We start from the raw sequence: 13,554 nt of genomic DNA on the forward strand, positions 1-13,554 counted from the left end.
AAGAGTTTTATTGTGGAAATACCTTTCTATTTTAGTTTTAGCATCATATAACATAATATAATATACGAAGAAAAATTCAAGTTCACCCCAAATGACAATGAATTCTATTTCTAAGCCCAAAAAGGACACCTAAGTATCCGAGTATGGTACAAGACTAGTGTTATAATAAATGCTATGAGAACAAATTGTTTTTCTTTTCTCAACCACAAGCCATTTAGGAGTTATAAAGCACCTTTTATTTTCCAAAGATACATGTTAGTTGAAGGAGATCCCTTGTAATCTAATGGGAGATAGGTATCATGGACTATCCCCTCTATTAGCGATAGATGCATTAGTAGACTCAATGCAATTAGAAGGATTTGATGCAAGATTCATCTTTAACTTCCATTAGCATACTGGTCACATAGTTCCAAGTATCTCCTCTATATAGTATCCATCATAGTATACTCTTGCCAAATTATAGGGTTCTCTTTGTAGATATGTGTTGCCCTTGTATGCGTATATGGGTGTACGCAAGCCCGACACTTAGGCTACACACCCTAGTGAAGGTGAATAGTCGTAGAGATGGGTTAGCAAAGCTATACTATTGACCTTCATTTTGTCTTTGGTTGAAAAAAGGCTCAAGATTTGATGGCACCGCCCATTCTATTAAAGATATGCTAGCTATGATGGTCTTCAAGAGAAAGTGCTCTTTGCGTGCAACATCGAGTATGTTGGTATTGTTCCAAATGCATTATCGTGCGTGATGCATAGCATTGCCAAAGAATTGCCTTCAAGTTCTCATACAAGTTACCCCCTTATCGTGCCCCCACAATTCTTCATTGACTTGTATTTATGTTTGTCAAGCAACACCTAGATATCAAGGATATCAATCGTGGGGGGCAATTGTATCAGATCTTACAAAGAGTGAGCATCTCTAGGAGGTGTACACACATGCATATACGAATGTGTGCATAAGAGTGTGTGTGTGTGTGTGTGTGTGTATAAGAGAGAGAGAGAGAGAGAGAGAGAGAGAGAGAGAGAGAGAGAGCACTAATGTAACGCTCTTGGTATGCCTTACATGGCAATAAACCGCATCATCTCCAAGCAAAACAGAGACCCTCATTTCTTCTTCTTATCTTTGTCTAGCAAGCCAAGCTTAAAGAGCTCATTCAACTCTTGAATCTTATCCCTCATTCCTTCAGCAGCTTCCACCATCTTTAGTCAACACCATAAACCCATTTGTTACTTTTCTAACAAGGCAGCAGATCTTAATATCCATAATGAACTAGCATGCTGCTGATAAAGCATTCTTACTTTTTCGAACTCATGCATGGATTGCCAAAGCAGAGCAGGAGCAAAGCATTTCTCAAACCTGGCTCGGCATTCCACGTACTCATCAAATATCTAACAATCGGTAGAATCCTCAAAAAAGGAAACAAAACACTCAAAAGCAAGCTGAGCATTTCAAACATTAAAAGAAGCTGAGATGCCCTTGAATGGGTTAGTCAAGATCGAACCTCGGATGTGTTCACACTATATCAACATAACACATCCTGACATGAATTGAGCGCAAATGCAATTCATAAACCATGGATAAGCATGCCCCATATAGCTACAGGGCTCCCTATTCTAGGAGATGCACACATAGCCATATGTCCTACATATAGGGGCCCAGGTTCTCTAAAATCATTATAATTGATGCACTAATTATCTAGTGAATAATGTCTCAGTCACCTTGTAGAATGCAACAAATGACTTGACAATTCAAGCATACTCGGTGCATTTTAAGGTTTGATTCGTTTGGTCATCTACACGAGGTGATTAGAGATTTGTGTTTAGCGATGCTAATCACTGCGTGTAGGGTGCTAAATGACTCCAATGTCAGAGTGTGCATAGCATATTAAGCCCCAACCTCAGATATACCTCAGCTCAAAAGTCCCCAAGCATAAACCCGAGAGGCCATGTGCTTCGACAAGCTGAAAACTACCGTTTGAATCCCTGTATCTTGCAACTTGCTTGCTAGAGCAAGTTGTGGAAGGAGACTTGAGGGATGGTAGGACCTGAACATGTTCCACACCTAAACCTACAATGATGACCATGAGAAAAGGCAAACCACCTTGACTGTTTGAACAAGGTATGGTTTTTTTTAATGATAGAACATGAGCTTCATTCAATCTATGACCTCAACAGAGTTACTTTGATTGATATTTTTGACTTCTGCCCATGACTCCCAGGGTGAAAAGTGAGAGACCAACTAGATCGCATCGACTGAAATTGACAAGAGTTGATGATTACATCACATATATTATGTGATAACCAATCATTCTAAATCCATCCATTTGACATGTCGTCTTCCATTTGTCGGTAATAAACCGACTGGCTGACAGCACATTCATATATGGAACTAAAGTTTCTCCATGTTTCGGAAAACAAAAGTGTAAAACACACACCACAAGCTATGGGTCCATCATGCCATGAGCATAATGGCATATAACTGCATATAACTTGCTTGGGCTTGATTGCTTGTGTGTGTGAGTGAGTGTGTGTGATCCTTGTGTGCTGCTTAAGATTGCTTCACTATACCACTGTGAATGTATAGAGGTACGTATATATGCATGCGCGCACACAAAATAATCCTTAAAACAAAACTACGCAAGCTATCCATCTTTGTATGTTTCATAACAGTTGAAAAACTTACATACCCATCTTTTTCAATTGGTGCGTGTATGTTTCATAATAGTTGAAAAACTTGCATACCCATATTTTTCAATTGGTGCGCGGTATCCCCCTCTATAATCGACCCATAGAGTACCAGGACCTGTCTCTCCCTCGCTCTCTTTAGAATTATGCCTACCTCGCAAATTCAAAAATATTACTAATTGGTTAGAACTTAGCATGCCCCTTGAAATGAGGTTACATCCAATTAAGACTACAGCCTCATGATCCAAAATGGCATCCAGAGCTGGTTGAAGGGCGCATGTGCAATACGTATTAAAAACACACACTAGAAACGCAGAAACATTACTAGCATACTTGATTCCAACCACAGAGGCCGTCAAACCGAGCGATGTCTTTACAAGATCTTTACCCTGTGGTCCCACTCTCTCGTAAGTGAAATCTTGAAGAAAAGAATCTACCTAGCCACCTCCACCAATCTCATAACAGCTTCAAAAAAGAAAAGCCTTATGCACCTGCACTTTGAAAGGTGCCAAGCTCACTTGATCTGTGTAAAATGCAGGGGCTTTCTTACTTTTCTTCTTCGGAGGCATCCTCTACACGCGTTCACGCAGACTAACACCTTATCAGTAAAGTCCCGCTTTGCCCTTTGAAAGTTAAGGGCAAGTAACCCGCAATACTTGCATAAACAAGTACCCAACTATATGCTAAGCTGTCAACTCTTTTCCAGATGCTTGCCCTTGAATTCAACGGTGTATGTGCATATCTCCATCAAAATAACATAATATCTACTCAAATTCTTCAGGCTTTGACATATAACGATGACTGCAATGCAAATTTAAGCAAACAATCCACGGGGAAAAAAAGAATTCTGATCTCCCTGAACAAGTAAAGGCAAGAATGCTGCGCTTCTTCCCCACGGGCAGAAGGCTCTTAAACTACTTTGCAGTAGTGCTCTACGACTTTGAAAATGTACCCTACATCGAAACAAAAATACAAGTTCTCTATAAGCAACATCAAGAATTTGAGACCATTGTGCAAGTTTGTAAATGCATTAAGTACAGAAGAGCAACAACAATGACGCTCCATAACTGGGTATAAACCTGATGACAAGGTCCCCAAAAGCATGGGGAGCAAACGCATTTGAACAACTAAGACGAAAGACAATTCACTCGGCAAAGTAACTCTGAGGATAATTAAAGCACAAACAGCTCCATCCAGGGATCTGCATCGACACTGTGCAACCAAGCCGGCCATTATCAAGGGGTACGCCCATTTCTAGTCTACATCTCAAAGCCCCATTCACAACAGATCTCACCTTTACACTATCTCTCTCTCTCTCTCTCTCTCTCTCTCTCTCTCTCTCTCTCTCTCACACACACACACACACACACAACACAACGGCGGGCGGCTAGTCTGTTTAACGACAAGAGAAAAAGCCTGTGTGTGTGTGTGTGTGTGTGTGTGTGTGTGTGTGTGTGTGTGTGTGAGAGAGAGAGAGAGAACTCACGTTCAGCTAATACGATTTCTGAGTAGCGGCGACCCAATGAAGAAAGAGAGCAACGTTTCATTTGGCTGGCAGAAACCTGAAACCCTCTTAAATTCTAGGGAAAATTACATACCCCTCTAATTTGCGGAAATTCCCAAAATACCCCTCAAATTTCAAAAATTCCCAAAACACCCCCAATATTTTGTCACAAATTCCCAAAATGCCCTTCAATTTTTCCCGAATTCCCAAAGTACTCCTGGTCGTGAGATTAAATTTCTTGAAAGAAGAAAAAATTTGTAGCTTTTCCTCAGAAGACTGATTATCTATCAATACAAGATGCTAAAACTAGAAGTTGGGTATCTTACGTAGGCTTCAGGGATGAATTTTTTCATTATTTTTAGACATAATTGCCCTTTTTGCAAGGTGATTTGTGACAAATTACATGCTAAGCACTCAAAAACGGATCTAGACTGTCAAAACGGAATAAAGATTAGAAAATCTTGAACAGTCCAATCTTGAAATGTGAGGGGTATTTTGGAAATTCCACAAATTAGAGGGGCATTTTGGTAATTTACCTTAAATTTTATTTTAAAATGTTGGGATTGCTAGGTAAAGCTTGTCAAATGGCAAGTCGAGTTTTTTTTCAACTCACAAATTGTGCCTTGGCTTGCACTAAAATAAATTCTCAAGAGACGAATCGATTGGGAATGTTGGTTTGGGCCCAATATGTGCCCAAATGTAAATGTTAGGTGCTGACCTACCGCCACGTGGAGCTCTACACGTGGCACTAAGTTGGTGATGTGTCACTTGCTGACATGAGCATTGGAACAAATTTTGTGTAATTTTTTTGAAGGTGAGTGGAGGTATGAGCCCGCCCTCGCACGTGCGCGGTAACTGCCCAAGAAAAGTTTTGGCAGTTACCAATACCACGAATGGTGCTCCATAAAGGCCCCTGACTGTGCCACTTCAGAGACGTGCGCCCTCTCAATGCGTGTCGTACCCTACTTTGTTGAGATTGTCCTGTGTGTGTAGGTACACGCTACGAATTCCTGGTGCGCCAGGTCCTGCTGCGCCAACCTGCGTTGTAGAGTACATGAGCATGGAGCATGGCAAAGCCACGAGGCTGCTCTAGCTCGTTATCTTCTGCTAACTCACAGGAGCCCTATTTTTGTTCCAAGTATAGAGTTGTAGTATCTATTTCATGTTGGATGTTTTCATTTGCGTATAGAATGAAGTTCTCAATGGAGGTGGGAAGCTCTCTGTGATGAAGCATCCAAATTTGAGGGTTAGGGTCTGCCATGGCAATACCCTCACAGCGGCAGTCATCATCAAGGAGATACCCAAGCGGGAATGAGAGGAATGTGAAGCCGTTGCCCAATGTAAGAAGGCTATTGGTCTGGCATTGTATCTTATTAGTATGGGTATTTTCAGTTTGTGGGATAATTATTTACTATCTATCGCCAGCCATAGCTTCCTCATCTGCACAAAGCAGGGCATGGGGATGGGATACAGAAATTATATTACTTTCCCGGACATCATATATGCATGTCTCTTGAATTACATGGCGTGCGATATCCAGAGGTAGAGATATGAAGCGTGATGACTGCTCAAAAGGGATATCCTGTAAGAACAATCATGGTTGGGCATTTGTTTAGGAATAAGGCTGTGTCCAAGAGAGGTGCATCGGGAAGGGTTGTCTTTGATTCATTTAGATTTCAGTTGGAGTCGTCTGGATCAAAAGTAAACTTGTCCGACTTACCCCTTTGCAGAAGTTGTCGGACAAAAGTCAGGTAGAGCAGAAGCTTGAGATTGCCAAAAGGAAGCTACATCAAGGGTATCAGCAAGTTGAAAATGGTGAGTGTATGTTTCGGGATTTTGTTACTTCTTTTAGCATTAGCATTTGGTTAGGGGATGGATCAAGGAACTTTTTTTAGTGCTAACATTCTTGTGCTGCCTCAGCAAAAAGGCAGGTGCGGGGGAAGGTGAATCCAGCTATGGCAAGTAGAGCTGACTCGCAAGCTGGGCACTGGAGTCAAATTAAGAGGCATGGGTGATATTGGCTTCTGTTGTGGCTCCACCACATTGGAGTATACCTCTCGTTGGCTTTGGGTTGATTAGCTAGCATATGTACAGATTGTGTCTAGATTTCTTTTTGTTAAAACCCCTTCCCAAGGGCTTGTCTGGTATGAACCTTTTGTTTACGATGGCCACATTACTTGACTATGGGAACATGAGATCTTATCGGCACTGCTGCTTTGCTCTCTCCTTATGGCTAATGCATTGCTATGCAATTTTGGTGTCTATGTATATTATGGTGTGCGATTTTGCTAGGCACACCAAATGATCGGTTGGTGCTCATTCCCAGGAAGCTCTTTGTGATGAAGCATCCAAATTTGAGGGTTAGGGTCTGCCATGGAAATACACTCACAGCTGCAGTCATCATCAAGGAGATACTCGAGCATGCCAAAGAGGTCTTTTTGACAGGGTCCACCTCAAAGCTAGGAAGGGCCATAGCACTTTACCTTTGTAGGAAGGGGATTAGAGTTCTGGTGAGTGATAACAAATAGTTCCTATTTCCTAATAACGCATGAATGCTTCATGGCTACATGTGGTGGACATTTGTAAATATCCACCTATTTGTATGCATGTGCATGTCTATTTACATGTCTGCATGTGTTTTTGTGTGCACAAGCTTGCCAGACAGATAGCTTATCGATCTTACAAGCTTGTGTATGTTTTTAGATGCCAAAAACATCGCGCCGAACGGGTTTGAGGTGTCTGCTGTCAAATCCAATGTCTTGTATGATGAACTTTCGTAAGTGCTCTAGCCAAGCTTGGAAGAGATCACCTGTCATCCATGCTTTCTTTTGCATGGCCATTGCATCCCCCGCTTTGCAATCTTCGATGTAGTTGGCATTCATTCTACTTCCCTTGAATATATAGTATGAAGGGATTGCATGGCCAGCTGCATTAACACAACATAATATTGTCATCCATTCTCTAGAATCACATATGATACCGTACATTGATTTAGTTCCCTTCTTTGCAAGGATCTTCATGCCTTTGTCCCTTGACCCTTGAAATCTAGTCTTGTCTGCATTCCAAATATTAGAAGGTGGGTACTTGTTTTCATCATATAACATCCGAAGATTCTCGTAAAGAGTCTTGACAATTTTTGGTCTGAACCTTATTGCTCTTGACTGATCTAGGCCCTCAGAGACACGGATAACAAGTTGAGGGTGTCGTCGACGGAACCCTTTCCACCAACTCCTTCCGAGAATGCCATTTGTGAAGAGTGTGTGTCTTGTCTGACAAATCTCTGCCACCTTTAGCTTGACATCCAAGACAGAGACACCATGTCCTGATTTGCACTTTTGAAATATCCATTTTTGTAGTGCTTCTTCTTCGTCGAAGGTGAGTGTGGTTTCTGGCCCTCTCCTCCTCTTTTGTGATCGTCCTTCTTCCCAATTTGCTATTGCAGATTTGTTCATGCCAGATTGCATGGAGCATTTTTGCAAAGAAAGTCCTTGTTCCCGGGCTGAAAGAGCTTTTGCCATGTCCTCCTCCGTCCAAGATAGCTTTGCATGCGTTTGTTTTTTGGTGGCTGGTTTTGGAGTGGAGTCCTCTGGTTGACATATTGATTCTTGGCGTTGTATAATTGTGCTTGGTCTAGGAAATGTTGCCTTGGCTTGGAGTGTAAGAGGAGGCTTCTTAGTTTTTTGTTGTCCATTGATTTGTCTCTTCTTGGTGTCATGATCTTGCCTAACTAACGGTGAAATTGGTGAAGTTTGGCTTGTTGATGCACTACCTTTGCTCTTTCTCGTTGCCCTTGTACCTCTGACCATAGCCTAAATGCAAATATAAAACTGATTATTAGCTAATGAACTATGCAATCGGTTTAAAGTAACCGTGGTGGACAGCATATGTGATATATTTAGACTTTAAATGATTATGCAGATTCTTAACAATCTTACTTGTATTGTTGGAACTCAGTCGCTGATGCTCTCAAGTAGATGAGAGTATTCCTTTACAACAACAACAACAAAAAAAAACTTCAGGGGAGGGGGATCGGTCTTCTTTGGGTTGGCAGCTCGCTTTGCAACTACTGTTGTTGAAGAGGACTCCTTGGGATTGATGAAACAAGCTTTCTTTCTTGGGACATTGTACATGAAGGATGGCTTTACATGCACACGCCCACAAAAACAAGCTCGGGCACCATGTCTATGTACTAGTGGAGAAGTACACACAAAATCAACCAAAATAGGGTGTCTTTCCAGCAAACATGTCTTGCACTCACATGGAGCCTTTGAACCCATCTGTGTAGAATTGCATACCTGATCAAAACTGGTTCTGAAATTGTTCTACAAATCAAGTTTGTCTGTTCTTGCTGGGTTTTCTAAATGGTTGTAGTGTACACTTGCAAGTTTGTATGTTCTTGCTGGGATTTCTAAATGGTTGTAGTATGGATGGGTAGGACGGTATAAGGTGGAAATTTGAGGCTAACAAGAGTAAGATTTAAAAGTAGAATTGGTTGTAGTTTGAATGGGTTGAGGCTAACAGAGTGGAGTCACGGAAACCAAAGTGAGAGCCAGGTAAGAGTGCCGGAGACAATTGCAGGGCAGAAAAGAGAGTGTTCATGGAGGGTGCAAGATAAGTTAAAAACAGTGGTAGACATCGCATATTTGCATGGAGGTGTAAATCGTGACTGGTCGTAACTGTAATCTGATCTCTCGTAGTGGCTATAAATGTTTTTTTATCATCATTTGGAACTTGTACTGATTGAATTTCTGCATGGATGATTCATGATTGCTGAGGTATATTGTCTTTGATTGTGTGTAGGTGTGGAGCCTGCGTTGGAAAGACTCTAGCGTCACCTAGAGACCTTCGCTGCGTCACCTAGAGAGAGAGAGAGAGAGAGAGAGAGAGAGAGAGAGAGAGAGAGAGAGAGAATGTTTTAAGGGAAAATTACCCATATACCCCTCTAATTTGTGGAAATTTCCAAAATATCCCTCAAATTTCAAAAATTCCCAAAATACCCCCAATATTTTGTCATAAATTCCCAAAATGCCCTTCAAATTTTCCATGTTTGTGAAATTAAATTTCTCCAAAGATTAAAACATTCTTTTTATAAGAAGAATCATTGTTTATCAATATAACATGTTGATTATGTAGCCTTTGGAGATGAATTGCTTCATTATCTTTAGACATAATTGCCTTTTTTTGCGAGGTGATTTGTGACAAATTACATGCTAAGCACGCAAAGCGGATCTCAATTGTCAAAAAGGAGTAAAGATTAAAAAATCTTGAACAATCCAACCAAAATAGATATGGGGGTATTTTGAGAATTTTTTAAATTTGAGGGGTATTTTGGTAATTTTCCCTTGTTTTAACGTCGTAGGAAACTATCCCAAGAGAGAACAATGCTGCCTCCATTGCTCCCTGCCTTGGCCACTGCCTGCACCATACCTGCCAAGAGAGCGAGAGAGAGAGAGAGAGAATCGGCTCCCCCTGTTGCCTGGTGACCCCGCCGCCCCAACTGAGAGAGAGAGAGAGAGAGAGAGAGAGAGAGAGAGAGAGAGAGAGAATCTCCTTAGGGAATCGGCAATTTTTTATTTTTTCATTTTGGTGCAGATATAACTAGTGAGAAATGTATTAAAACCAAAAAAATTACAAAGCAAGCCATGCTCACTCGAGCCATGGCATCTAACATCATCACAACATCATCCCATCTAACATCATCACCACATCATCCCAGACCCCGTACATCAGCTAATAAGGTAGGTTTCACACACACGTAAGACAGAGTTGAATAGGACATCAGCTACTTCGTCTTTTCTACCTCAATGCTCACGAGCGAGCAGCTGCAGTTCGAGGAGAGAGGGGTTGTCATCTAGCAGGAGTGAGAAGAGAGAGAATGGCTTTGTTGAGCCAATTTTGCCAATTTTGGTGGAGTTAGAAAGCGCAAGCTTCGTTCAAGCTTGTTGTTGAGCTCAGCCGGTAGAGTTAAACCCTGTCGTGCGAATGCACTCTAAAGGGAGCCACCCCAAAACAAGACTAGACATGGAAGCCAAACTAAAGCCGATATCGGCATGAGGGTTGCCATCAAGGGAGGTGATATGCCACATCGACCGCCTTCACCATCATGCCGTACAAAATGGCGAGGTAAAATCAAAGACGAAGAAGCTACAATCCCTGCAGATAGTGTCAATAAGACAAAACCCAAAGTCCCCATCACCGAGGGCCACCCGATGTGCCATCACGTCGTTGCCACTGCCACTGCCACCATCATACCCCGAGGAAGACATAAGCAGTTGCCGATCAAAGACTTGAGAGGAGCACGAAGGTAGAATGACACCGAGTCGCAAGCATGCAAAAGAACCACCAGAGAACGGGCTATATAGGGGAGCCTCGCACCATCGACAAGTAGAGCGAGGACGCCAAAGGTTGCCACTAGTAGATCCGCAGCTGTCACCAGCAGACTAGATAACCTTCGGCCCCACCAACCCAACACAGATCAAGAACCTAGCCACCCGCCGTTGTCTCCCATGGGGGAGATGGGAGGCGACCTCTCCCGTTTCCAAAATGATAGGGGGTAGAAGATCGTGTCGGACCAGTCAAGGTAGAGGCGGCCAAAGGCCCCCACCCAAGGCCATCCCTCACCCCACAGATGCAAGTTGTCTATTGTTTTCCAAGAGATTGCCACCCTCTTTAGCCTCCATGCATTAGTTAAGTCATCTTCTTCAAATTTAAGACCTGCTTCTGAGTGCTCTCCGCGTCGGAGCGCACAAGCCTCAAGCTGAGGTCCCAACTCTCTCACATTCCTCTTGCGCCAGTAGCCACCCGGCTCCACAAGCATGCGGCGCCTTCAATTCTTGCAGCTCGTCAACCTTTGAATTTTGGAACCTTAGCATTTTGGAAGTCTTAATGGGATGAACCTTAGGGTCTTTTAAGCCCATTGTTGGACTGTCTTCTCCAGTCCGAGAGTACTGACAAGGACAGCTAAACAACTAAGTAAACCTACTACAGCGTGACCACCTTGAACCATGCAACACATCACGGACCTCCTGGCATAGACGACCCTCCGAAGCTCCCTTGCTCTTGGTCTCTCGCATGCCAGACCCAGCAAGACGAAACATGGTTGCAACCCTTTAAACAACCCTAGACGAACTCGCATGGCAAGTCGAGTTTAAGGAGGGCTAAGCTTTTTAACATACAAGGACGTGAGAGGGAATGCTCGACTATGCCACATGTACCAAATGCTAAAGCAAAGGGTGAAATTTTTGGAAGATTAGGCTCAAGAGTCAACAACTATTCAAGAGAGAAACTTTCCATGAGCAACATGCATGGAAGGAGAAAGTAAAAAGAATTTAAAGGGGCATATGCATGGAGGAACAAGCCTAAACACACTCAACACAAAAGGCCACCTATTGCACCTCAAACAATTTATGCAGAAACATTCATAAGTAACAATTAATCCAATGAGTAACGTTTATACATATCTACCTGCATTTTACAAGTAGCATTTATACATCTATAGGCCTTTTGGGTGAAATAGACTAACATTTATGCATATATCCGCATCATGTAGATGAGTAACATTCATGCATCTATCGGCACCATGCATACGAGTAACATGTATTTATTGCTTGCGCAACCATCAATACACAACAAGGCAAAGATATATGCGTCATCAAGAATATGGGTGTGCAAGGATATCCATGTTGCTACCTTGTTGATATCAACAAATACTTAAGAATAGAATAATGGTCAAGATGCAAACCACATTCACATTTTGGAAAGTTGCAACTTGGAAGTGTTCTTGTAAATATTGTCACTAACTAAAGTTTCAAAAAAATGAGTACAAATTTTGTGTGTGAAGGTCTGGTCGTTCTTAAAGTAAACTCTCTAAAGATGTGGATCTCGTAAGCCCTAAGGCCTAGGATGTATTCACCAAGAATATACAAAAAACAATCAAGATGGTAGGCCCCTATGCGCGTATGTGCACGTGTCAATGCAAGGAATATGTGCACGTGTCAATGCAAGGAACTTGCCGATACATTGTGTGCGAGCCACAAATGGCTCCAAGCACACAACAAGTCTAAATTAGAAAACTCAAAGAAGGCGATGGTGTGTCACTCACCGCTCTACGCTTGCTGTCGTGGAGGATTCCTCGTCGCGAATAAGAGGGAGACGCCGCTACGTCGCGCTCAACCGCCTCGCCGTCATCGTACCACCGCAATGCTCTCTCTCTCTCTCTCTCTCTCTCTCTCTCTCGCATACACACACACACAAGGAGATGAAGAAGAAGAAGATGGAGATGGAACAAGAGCACTCTTCAATTACACAAATGAGAGAATGAGTGAATTTTAGATTTAGTTGACTTTTATATGAGCTCGCCCCATTCACACTTGGGCGCCCATGCTTAGCCAACTAATCCTTTGAATGTTCCAGTTAGAGTGCGCCTCTCATCGGCGATCACTCTTACCCTTTTCCTATTGGATCGACAAACCCGGTACCTGACTCTACCAAGTAAATAATACAACGTCCGTCGTAGGTGATAGGGTGTCCGTGAGCCGTGAGGGTTAACATGCCCCCCTTCTTGATGTAGATTCCGTCCTCGGAAGCTATTGAATTGAAGCTCGTTCGTCTAGGTGGAAGAGCTTTTGATATGAATGTCCTTAGCTTCCTTCAGTCACTGCAAAATCAAACAACATTGGCATAGTAATTGCATTCTCATAAGCAATTAAAAAGCATATGCAGTTGTAGGCAGACAATTTGATTGGTAACAGAATTTTAAACCATTTGTCAGCAATAAACATTAAATTGCAATATAATCAAATGCATAAACAGTTGTAAAGATAAAAAATTAAACAAGTCCGGGGTTGCTAATTTAACGATCGAAAGGAACTAAAGATCGACTATTAATACCATGGGTAAGCTTCTTAATTTTCTCTGGTCAATTAAGTTGTTTAATCGCGAGAGCCAAGTATTTCATGTTCGAGGGCTGACTAGAGGCTATACCTAGAAGACCTTGTAGTTAAGCTACGATAAAAGGAATTTCTCATGAAATCATCGCATGACTGATTACCTTTTCTTTGACCCCCCCAAAGTCTTTTCACAGTGATTCAATTTTGATGTGTGTGCTTATTCTGTATGCCTTGGGTTTTTTGCTTTTCAAGGAAAAGCGCCCACACTGGGAACCTCTAGGGCTCTAGTACCATAGGTGATACATGTGAGTGAAGTACCAAATCAAGCTGAGATTTCTCTTCCAGCTTAAGATTTTACATTGTGGCACTTTGATTTTTTGTTTATTCGTTTTCAGCATTTTAATTTTGTAACTTTGGGGGGTCATATAACATTGTTTTCCTCCCCAAGCTCATCACACTAGTAAACTCCCTTTATAATAC

General features: G+C 42.1%; 2 protein-coding genes across 3 annotated transcripts; both read right to left on the minus strand.

Annotated features, from left to right (window-relative positions):
* Positions 1 to 266: 266 nt before the first annotated feature.
* LOC147443125 (uncharacterized) lies at positions 267 to 4,247 on the minus strand. 2 transcript variants are annotated; one of them, XM_086529785.1, is made up of 6 exons: positions 4,169 to 4,247; positions 3,174 to 3,894; positions 3,016 to 3,071; positions 2,740 to 2,832; positions 1,297 to 1,354; positions 267 to 1,197 (listed from the first exon to the last, which is right to left on the minus strand). In XM_086529785.1, the coding sequence occupies exons 2-6, from the start codon at positions 3,249 to 3,251 to the stop codon at positions 1,102 to 1,104; spliced, it is 381 nt and encodes a 126-aa protein (XP_086385911.1). In that variant the 5' UTR covers positions 3,252 to 3,894; positions 4,169 to 4,247; the 3' UTR covers positions 267 to 1,101. The 2 variants fall into 2 exon arrangements, 1 of the variants encoding a protein (XP_086385911.1); XR_015190311.1 differs by lacking the exons at positions 267 to 1,197; positions 1,297 to 1,354; positions 2,740 to 2,832; positions 3,016 to 3,071 and having other exon boundaries at positions 3,120 to 3,635; positions 3,762 to 3,894.
* A 2,638-nt stretch (positions 4,248 to 6,885) lies between these two features.
* Positions 6,886 to 7,992, minus strand: LOC147443126 (uncharacterized). Its single transcript, XM_086529786.1, has one exon. The coding sequence runs from the start codon at positions 7,990 to 7,992 to the stop codon at positions 6,886 to 6,888; it is 1,107 nt and encodes a 368-aa protein (XP_086385912.1).
* Between the last annotated feature and the right edge of the window lie 5,562 nt (positions 7,993 to 13,554).

This window comes from Adiantum capillus-veneris, chromosome 14 (genome assembly GCF_014529385.1).
Source record: "Adiantum capillus-veneris isolate H3 chromosome 14, ASM1452938v2, whole genome shotgun sequence".
Classification (NCBI taxonomy): Eukaryota; Viridiplantae; Streptophyta; class Polypodiopsida; order Polypodiales; family Pteridaceae; genus Adiantum; species Adiantum capillus-veneris.